The 10,488-nt window shown below is 34.6% G+C and overlaps 1 protein-coding gene across 19 annotated transcripts in view; it reads left to right on the top strand.

Moving 5' to 3' along the window:
* The window catches only part of CPEB3 (cytoplasmic polyadenylation element binding protein 3), a 185,438-nt gene that overhangs the window by 74,184 nt on the left and 100,766 nt on the right, over window positions 1-10,488 (top strand). For 14 of the 19 annotated variants that reach the window (XR_002123583.1, XM_019639029.1, XM_019639031.1 and 11 more), the window contains 2 exons: window positions 13-172; window positions 9,782-9,838. Coding sequence is in view for 18 of the 19 variants with exons in the window: in XM_019639029.1 (XP_019494574.1) it covers window positions 13-172; window positions 9,782-9,838 (217 nt within the window). In the remaining variant the exon portion in view is untranslated. The remainder of the gene's footprint in view (window positions 1-12; window positions 173-9,781; window positions 9,839-10,488) is intronic. The other 5 variants (XM_019639033.1, XM_019639032.1, XM_019639023.1 and 2 more) reach the window with 1 other exon arrangement.

Raw genomic sequence — 10,488 nt, 5'->3', positions numbered from 1 at the left:
TTTTGTTTTTAGGACCGGAGTAGGCCCTATGACACTTTTAACTTGCACTCGTTGGAGAACTCCTTAATGGATATGATCAGGACTGATCATGAGCCTCTGAAAGGTAAACACTACCCTCCCAGTGGCCCACCAATGAGTTTCGCTGATATAATGTGGAGGAATCATTTTGCAGGTTAGGAATATTCATATGTCCATTCCTTGCTTGGTGTTTTAAACAAAAATCAGCTTTTTAATAATTGTGATTTTTTTTTGGTTTTGTTTGTTTTTTGTTTGTTTTTGTTTGCTTCTGTACAACATTGTGGAATGTATTTAAAGTTGATTTTTTTTTTTAACCCGGGTTCAGCTACCTATGATTTTCAAGGTTGACTGCTTTAATCATAATGTCTGGCAGAAGCATGTGTTGGGTAGCTGAGGTCGTGGTTATAGCATGAGACCAGAAGCTATGTTTGTAGGCTTTGTGCATTCGGAATCCTTAGCTGAACCTGGATAATTCATTTAAGTGCAAGTATAATGTAAGGAAGTATGAGATTTAGTAAACCAGTCTCTAAAGACTACTTCAGAAAACTTCATAGAAAAGGGTTCCATTTTATTAATTTATAATCAATTTTCTAGTATAAGAAGTAACATTACACAGACTTAAGAGCAGCCGGCAACCTTTTTGCATTCTGTAAGGCTAAAACACAAGAAAAATGTCTTAACCCTCCATCGGGTGCAACTGATCTCACAGATTCATTGCACACAAATTGTTGATTTTTATACTGAATTTATGTAATAAACATATATTGTTTTTACTTTGTGGCAAATTAAAATTTTATTCTGAAGTAATAGGCATGCTTACACGTTTTCATTCAATTTCAATTTAAATAAATAAATGTCATACACGTATCTCGTAGATGCATTGCGCCTGAACTCGTAACTTTTGCATTGCGCCTGATGGAGGGTTAAAGTGTATAAATGTTTGGGGTTAAATAGAAGGCGGAGAGTCCCAAGGACTTACTATTTTTACAGCCTGTGTAAATTCAGGGTAGAGGCTGATGTTATGCTCATAATTACAAATAGTTCTTTTTATGGGTTATAGGACTTTTTAGGGGCCCTATGGTATTTTAAAACACTTTAATGGAAATTTTCTGTTGAAATAGCCACTATACTTGGGTTTAGACCCTAACTATCTGAAAACTGTGAAGAGCTAGCCACAGGAATGCCTATCTAGTATGAACCCCTGTGTCCTCTGGAGTTGCCAGGAATTTGATCCCCTCCGGTTCTCTCCAGGCTTTTATATAGCATATGACTGACTGTGAACACCTGATAGTCACTTCTTTCAGCCACACAAGAAATCCATTTCATTCTTTTCTTGTCACACTCATGATTTTCTACTGCATTTCTCAATTTCCAGTGAAAAAGAAAGTAGTTAACAGGCTATGAAGAAAATAAAGGATTTTGAGAAAAGTTATATTTTAAAGCCTTCAGAAGTAGGAAAAAAAAATCTCTCATGTATTCATTGTTATATTTAGTCACTGTTACCATGTCTTTCTTCAGTTGAAAGATTAGGTACATAGTAATTTAAAGCATATTTCACTTGGAATGAGAATGGTGTAAAAAAAAACAACCGATATTCACAGACTGTTTTGGTTTTTAAAATCTAAGACTGCATTTGTCTTCCTTCTCTACCTCAAATATCTATAAGCCTTTTCTAATTATTCCAAAATTATTCCACTCTTGCTCTGTGCATACTTGTCTTATCTTAATCTGTATTGTTTTCTTCTAGCAATAAAAGATTACAAAAGGATCTTAGATTATAGTCTGTAAAATAATTTTCTAGAGTTTTGTGGATATTATTTAAGCAGGAGCTATTGTGTCCTGTTGAGAGTAGCACTGGCAAAGTGTGAGGAGGGCACCTCATTATGGGATAATGTAAATACCTTATTCCAGTTGTGGTGGCCCCATTTTTATTACACGCCCAACTATCTCTGCATAAATTCCTCTACTACACTTAAAAATGTGAGATTTCATCTATAGAAGTCTTCTTCATTGTACTTATAACATGTCCTAATAAGTTGGAAGGCATTTAATATGTACTTTTTTATGGCCTCAATATAGTTGCAATTTCTCAGTTCATCATACCACCGACATTGATGGACTATGAACGGACTACTTCCCATGGTCAATTACATCATCATGTCATTGTCCTCTGGTTAGGGTGTTTGAGCTTCCTGCTTTCCTTTTCCAGCTGGGAGACTTTTATATCTGGTTTATGACACTATGTGTTTGATCCTTATTACTTCTAATGACATAATTATGATGATAGCATTTTAAAGGAAAGATTTTAAGTAACTTTGACTTTAAAAAACAAATTTATAATAACAAAAAGATAACTAAAAAAATAAACATTGTGATGGTATACCCTTTATTTTCTATTTCCCATGTAATAAACATCGTCCATATTTTTACCTGGTCTTCATAATTTATTGATAGGCCTTAACTTTGAACTCTGAGTTTGTGTTCAGCTTTTTTTTTCATTATAGGGAATGCTGCTATGGATGAGTTCTTGCACATTGCTTTTACTTAAAGTAAATTCATAGAGAGGGTCTCTGGGTCAAAAGATGTAAACCTCTAGTCAGTTAAAAATAAAAAGATGTAAACCTCTAAGTGAATTGAGCTTTGAGAGAAAGGTAGTAGGTAGGCCAGGGGACCCACCATGTGGCTTCTGTCCAGAAACACTTTCCTCTACTCCATTCTATTTTTCCTCCCTCCTTTAGTATCGTCTACTCCCACTTGAAAATAGGAACACTATTTTGAGGGTCTCAAAACTCAATTATAGAGTCATTGTTTTTTCTGTATGCTTGTTTGTTTTAGTGTTTTTTTTCTGGAGCTCAATTTTCCTTAGAAAACAATACATTCTTGCCCATTGTAAGAAATTCAAATAATACATAAGAAGACAAAAAGGAAAGTGAAAAAACCACGTGAGACTTACTACGTAGAGATACAAAGGTTGTTATTTTTATTAACATTTATTCCGGACATTTTATATTCTCTGTAGAGGAGATGAAATTTCAACTCACCCTTTCTGATTTTGCAGTCATTCAAACTTGAGTTTGAATTCTGGATCTGCCTCCAGTTTACTATTGATACAGATAAATTTGTTAGCCTCTTCAAAGTCCTGGTGTCCTCTTCATGAAAATAAAGCGCCTACTTCATAGAGTCAGATAAAGTTCCTGACACTAGAAACTGCTCAAATGTTATCTACGATTTTTTTGCTGGCAGTGGTAGTGGTATGCCTACTGCCTGACCTGGGTAATAAACCTTTATCCCTATAATATTTACTTCCTTCCAACTAGACTGCAGCTAAATGGAAAGCTTTCAAATGAAAGTTTTCAAAATTTTGTATTTGCCATAGATAATAATGATTATAAGGATAAATGTTCTATCATTATCAAAAACCATTTAAAGGAGAAAGGAAAATAATCCTATAAGTTATGTTGGCTTTCCAAAATTGCGTATCTGAATAATGTAAAGAAAGTATAAGATATCACATTCATGAAAAATAAAGTACTTCATTATGTACTTAAAGTGAACATGGTGAAAATATGTTCACAGTGATATTTTATCTTAGAAATATTTATATTCAATAAGAAATTCCTTTATTTGACTGTTCCATTGATTCAGAGGAAAAAAAGGATTAGTGGGAGAACTGACAGATAGGAAGTTCAGGAAGTAATAAGATTTCTGTTATAGTAAAAGAGCTTTAACAGTTTTCCAGTTACGTTTATACTTATACTAGGTCAGCATTGAAGATATTTGTAGGAAATTTTAAAAGGTCCCCCCCCTTCTCCCCCATGATAAAAATGTCAAGTAATGTAGAGGAAAAGTTGAACTGAGCTTTCTTCACAGCGCCCTGAGGAATGTCTTCTGCATTGTTGATCAGATCACAGAACCCTTATTTAAATAAAAATTAGACTCATTTTTGGGCTTCTTAAAGATCTCCAGCTACAGTTTTCAGTTGTAACAGAATAAAATTTTAACAATGACCTGTTATTTCTTACCATATCTTATGTGTGACTTTTTCTATTGTTCATTTCAGAGAATGCCTCTAAGAGATGAGAGTTTTGAGCAGGGTGATGAACTAAGGAAAACTGTCCCTTATTTTTTTTCTAAGTACAGAAATCCTTGGGGTTGGTCGAAGTATGAGTGAGGCCTGTGTGGGAGGAATTGTTCTCTGCCCTCTTTTGTAGTGGACTGAAGAGAAATCCAATTCTCCTCATAACTGAGAATTAAGGGGATTTCAGGCATTGGGAGAGGTAGGATAAACAATAGGGGAAAAAGGTTCATCTATATACCCTCCTTACAGCTAGCTGTCCCCTGACTTGCTACTAATGATGTAGGTTCATCTAGCCACTGGGGAACCCCTGTGAAAACCCAGGGTCACTAGGTTTGATTAATCATACCCTCCTTTAGGATTAATATTCAAAAACAACAAAGTAATGAGATATAAGAATCATATGGAAATACCAACCCCAGTGCATTGGGAAGTGTAGGTGACATTGAGAAGCAAGGTCCTGTCCCTGGCTGAAGTAGCACCTTTTTCTCATCCCATGCAGCCTCCCTTTTCCAACACAAGAGTAAGTAGGCCTGGCTGACTACTTGGGGATAGTACTTGATGAAACATTTTTATATGTTTGAATGTTCTCTTCCTTCACCATTCATGGAACTGAAATTTGAAAAATGAAAAGAGCAGGTGTCAGTTGAGAACTGATATCGAAGTGTTTGCTTTTCAAATATATACTAAATCTGGGGGAAAAAATAGCTGTCTTCTGATAATAGTGCTTTAAAACATTTAAATTGACATAAACTTGGAAGGAATACATGCCACACCTTTATTTATTCATCACAATTTAGATTTAGCAATATGTAGCCTTTCACAAAATTGGCCTTTTTTGTGAAATGTTGAGGTTCCTTTGTTTTAGGAAAAGTGCACCTTCATTATATTCAGTTTGTTCAGAAAAAATACTGTCCCTTTCCTTATTTGAATTGTTACTCCAGTTCTATTTTTGTGCTACCTCCCTTCAGCCCATATCAGTTTGTCTTGTATAAGAATTAGCAGATTCCACATACTTTTAGGGCACAGGTACTGACTTAGTGAGAAGTGATTGTTCTTGTTCTGTACAAGAAAGGAGACAGTAGATAGAAGTTGAGTGATTTTTTTTTTATAGGTACCTCCCATTAATTTGCCCAGTGATCCTTTCAATGGAGCAGTGTACTCACCTGAGAGTTTTAAAAGAAAAAGATTGTCGGTACTTTAATCCTGTGTACTACCTCCAGAAATTCTGATTTAATATTTCTAGAGTACAGCCTGAAATGAGGAAACGTAGGTACAAGGGAATGGGATAAAATGCCGAAAATTATCCACTACTGGTATGTGAATAAACTAGGATTTGACCTGAGGTCTAAACTCACAGCATTTGCTTCTTGGCTCTTTGGAACATATTTAGAATATTTATAGTACCAAACTTTTATCATTTTTCCTTAGAAGAGATTTAAAACACCAGTTTATTGTATTCCCACATATTATATTTTACTACATCTTATGGATACTTTTTCTGAAGGAAATAAAATAAAATAATTTCCAACTTTATCTTCAACTTTATAGAAAAAAGAGGTGGGAAATAGAATTGAGTAAAATATGCATTTTGTCTTATAACCTTTTCTGGAATGTGGCACTCACATTCTGTAATGTGAAGGTCTCTGAAGGACTTGACTTTTTAGAGCAAATGGGGATGATTAGAGGAAGATATAGCAGTTGTTCCCTATCTCATAACATATTGTAGAAGTGAAGAGGTGATTTTCATAATTAATTATGAAAGAATAACAATTCCAATTTCTATTTTGGACATGTAAAAGTGTGGGTTATTTGGACTCTAAAACTTTGAATAACAGCAGAGGTAGTTTTTTATGACTGGTCTCTTAAATATGAATGTGAATTGAGCTCATGAGACTGTGATTTTTACAGTCCAAATAACCATGCAGAACCCTATTCTTCCAACTTCTCCCTCCATCTCCTCTCACCCACATTTTTCAGGCCCTGTGCAGTGGGGAAAGTGGGACATAGTCTCAGATTTCCACAGCATCATTTAACTCAGTAAAACCAAGTATGCTTTCCAGTTTTCAAAACCTTATATTTTACACTATTCTTAAAAGATAGCTAGCTGACAAGAACAATTTAAAAATAGCAGACTGTGGACAAAATGTCACGCTGGCAGCACCAGACTGCATTAACAGAAATCTCCAGATGTCACACACTTGAGTCTATTTTCACAGCTGATTAAACAGCAGTATTTGTTGGACCAAGGGAAGAAAAAAAGAAATGGCCTCATCTGAATTTGAAATCAGTTTTTCTTTTGCTGTTACATATTTTCTCTCCTCCAAAATCCCATAACTGTAAGACTTAAGACATACAATATATTAAGTAAAAAATAAAATTATAAAATAATTTCCAATTTTTGAAAAGAAACCTTTATATACTGTACTCCCTAAACTGGAAGACTGTAAATCAAAATGTTAACAGAGCTTGTCTTTGATTGGTGATCTTGTTTTCTTCATTTTTATGTATTGTCTAATTTGTCTCCAATGAAAATATATAGTACTTTATAATCTAAACATTAATTTTTGAAGAGGTAAAGAAAATAGCTTAAAGAAGCCGTAAGTGATTTTACTAAAATAATTAACATTCAGTTGGGGGAAAATTAGTTTATATTTAAATAATTGGTTCTTATGAGTCTGGCATCAACCCAGAGTTTCTTATAATATCTTTTGTTAATGATATTGATCCACAGATCCGTTGGGTCAAAGAGGCCAACAGAGTTAGGGAGAACACCAGGAAAAGCAAAAAGTTTTCTGCTTTTCAGCAAGTAGCGATGTCTTCATCTATAAAACATTGTCTAAGGCTCTTGTTTTTGCTGCATCTTCAGAGAGATTGAATTGGAAGAAGTCAGTGTGGGATAGAGGATGATAATTAGAAAACTACCAAGCTTCTTTTCAGTTTCGTTTTTCCATGCTGAAAAATCCTAAAATCTCATGGAAAGAGTCCAAAAAGGATCCAACTTCTGGAGGACTGCAGAGAAAACACACCTTTAAGAATGGGAACATAAGCAGTTTTATTTAAAAACATACAAAAACTCTTATTTGATGTAGTGATTGTATTATAAACTACATAATTTTTTTTACCATAAATGATTGTAGCATAGGAAATAAAAGAAGTTGAAGGAGGATCAGCTAAATTTGGGCTTACTTGGTTTTCTTGATAACCCTTTATTCTAGAAATGTTTAGGGGACATCCCTCGCTTTTAGGAACACCCACCCCCAATATTCCTTGGTCAAAGAGCATAGAGTCCCTCTTTCTGTGCCATTTCCCTAAGTTCTAATGGGCATTGATTTTGAACTCTTAATTGGGTTTTTAGGCACATTTTCCAGTAACTTGCTATTTACTATTAAATTTGAATACCTCAGAATATGCTGAGTAAATCAGCCTAGTTCTCATGGATGTTTGTATTTGGTGGTAATGAATCCAAAGAATGTCCTGATTATCTGAAAATAATGGAAAGAACACTGATATAGCTAACTAAAACCAGAATATAAATTCTCCCTGCTGAATCAAAGCCTCATTCTGGTGACAAATTTTCCTAAAATGGGTGCCGATCAAGGTGGTGGTAAGAGATAGCACTCCTTGCATATGGTACAGACTATAATTTTTAGGGACTCTAGATTGGCTCAGGAGCTGGAAAAAGGTAAGGTACAAAGAGCAATTACATACATAGATACTGTTAAATATGTCTTTTAACAATAGGTAGCTTTTGAAACTCCTAATAATTAGCTTCTAATAAATATGAAAAGTTACACAAAATTTATTTAAAAATAAAAGAGGCATTTCTATTATTAAGAGATGTTTCTTTACTAATGATTTTCTATAGAAAACAAAATATATTCTAAAAAATAATTTTCTCATAATGTAAATGCTAGCAACATAGTCTCCCCTGACCTAGGGATAGATGTAATGTCTTCCTCCTAATAAGGAAGTTTAAAATAATAAAAACAAAAAATAATTTTTACTGAAAGTTCTATAATGCTTCATGGTATAATTAGAATGCTTTCATCGGAATCCATCAACTGTTGATGGTTTTTCCATTCTCAGTTTCTCTCTCTCTCTCTCTCTCTCTCTCTCTCTCTCTCTCTCTCTCTCTCTCACACACACACACACACACACACACACATCCATCCATCCATCCATCCATCCATCAATAAAAGCAACACTACACTTAAGAGAGTTTTGTTTTTCCCTATCCCTTAATGTGAAATGACCTTTCACAAATTATTTGGCCTGTGGGTCTTTAGGAGAGTAGGATGGCCTTGATTTGACTTGGAATTCATGACTACCCCTTTTTATTGGAGGCAAATACTCTGTTTCGTCCACTGTGATTCTTTTCTTTTGGGCCAGAAGAGCTTGATAATGCTGTTTGCCTCTAGTACCCTGTAACAGAGTTTACTACCAAATGATGACTGACCTTTTGCAATTATAACACTGTATTTGTTGGAAAAGTCAGTCACTTCCTCCTGATCTCCAGCTTGTTCTGTATCCCTTTCCCTGAAAATACTGTTGACATTTATTTAAATGGTAGTGCTCGTGATCTAAAGTTAACATTTTTCTGAGAATTTTATCGTAAGGCTTGACATAATTGGACATGAAAACCTTGCAGAGCCAAGTTCATAGCCACTAGCTTTACACAAAAGCATTGTTTCAATAACTATTTTGTTGAAGGAATTAGCCAAGAAAACTTACTAAGTATGTATATAGTTTTTCCATATAAGACTCTCTGTTTCATTTTTCTTTTAATATATCCACCTCCTTTCCCCAAGTAATTAATGAAAAAACATACCAAACATGTACATCTTTTACTCTTAACCTTGGAGGCTGTTAGCCGAAACATCTGAGTCATTCTTTCATCTTAGAGACCAGAGGTTGGCAAACTTTGTAAAGGGCCAGAGAGTAAATATGTTCAGCCTGTGGGTCTCTCTCACACATTCTTTGTTTTTTAATTTTTAATTTTACAATCCTTTAAAAATGTAAAAATGATTCTTAGCTCAGAGGAGACATACAAAAACAAGTAGGCAGAAGTTTGTGACCTGTTTACTATAAGGACAAAGGTCTGGAGACAAACATTATGCCCAAGGTCATATGACTAGTTAGAGGTAGGGGCGGCAGTAAGAACCCTAGGTTCATTGTTCCCCACTCTGTTATATAAATTTCACCATCTTTCTTCCAGTTGCCATTCTGATAATTGCTGTATTTTTGAGCTGCTATGAAACCTTTATCTTTTTATTCACTCTAAGCTTCAAGTTTATATACTTCTTGAATTCATTATTTTGCTGCTTAAATTGGAAAGGCACTATGAATTGTTTTTTAAATAAAATGCTTAATTCAGGGAGTTGGCATGTTTTAATCGGAATGCGGGAGATGACTTGAAATTTTAGACGATTATAATGGAAGCTTCTTTTTGTTTTGTTTTATTTATTTGTTGTTATTGAGACTTTGGCTTTGTTTTAAGATTTTTCATGTTTATATTTTATGGCTTGATTTAAAAACTTGTAATCGCTATGACTTTTGATAGCATTGTTTGTTACAGATTTAATTTGTTTTATATTTTTATAATGTTCATATTGCACAGTGTATTTTAAACAATTGTATTAAGAATTATTTTCTTTGTGCTTAAAATAAAATTATTTTATTTTTTAGGGCGCATGGGAATAAATTTCCATCATCCAGGAACAGATAATATTATGGCACTTAACAGTAAGTCTTCATATGAAATATTCTATAAAATTAGCAGTCAAGTTTACAGCACGTTATTTTCATTTTGTTGTTTATTACATTTCAAACTTCCAATGAGTGTAGTATAGAGTATAGACCATTATTCTGTCTATCCCAGTGGTTCTCAAAGTGTGGTGCCTAAACCAGCAACAGCAACATCGTTCGGGAACTTAGGAAAAATGCAGAATCTCAGGCTCCCTACAGACCTACCAAGTCATAAACTTTAAGACTGGGGCCCAGAAATCTGTGTATTAACAAGTACTATTGGTGATTCTGATGCAGGCTGAAGTTTGAGAACTGCTACTCTATACCAGGGGTTGACAAACTACAGCCCCATGAGCCAAATCTGCCCACTGCCTGATTTTGTAAAGAGTTGTATTGAAACACAGCTATGCCCCATTCATTTATGGATTGTCTATGGCTACCTTTGTGCTCCAATGGCAGAGCCCAAAAAGCCTAAACTATTTACTGTCTGGTCCTTTACAGAGAACTTTGTTGACCCCTGCTGCATACCATTGGGGTGGAGGAAGGAAAGATAAAAGGGAAGCCCAGGAAAAGAGGGAGTGGGGTAGAGAATGTGAATGAATAATTCAACTTAATTACACATAATTTGGAATTTTCTCATTGTGGTC

The sequence above is a fragment of the Hipposideros armiger genome, unplaced genomic scaffold, assembly GCF_001890085.2.
Source record: "Hipposideros armiger isolate ML-2016 unplaced genomic scaffold, ASM189008v1 scaffold_42, whole genome shotgun sequence".
Taxonomy (NCBI): domain Eukaryota; kingdom Metazoa; phylum Chordata; class Mammalia; order Chiroptera; family Hipposideridae; genus Hipposideros; species Hipposideros armiger.
The sequence above is the reverse complement of the archived record's forward strand: the minus strand, read 5'-3'. Positions and strand labels throughout refer to the sequence as shown.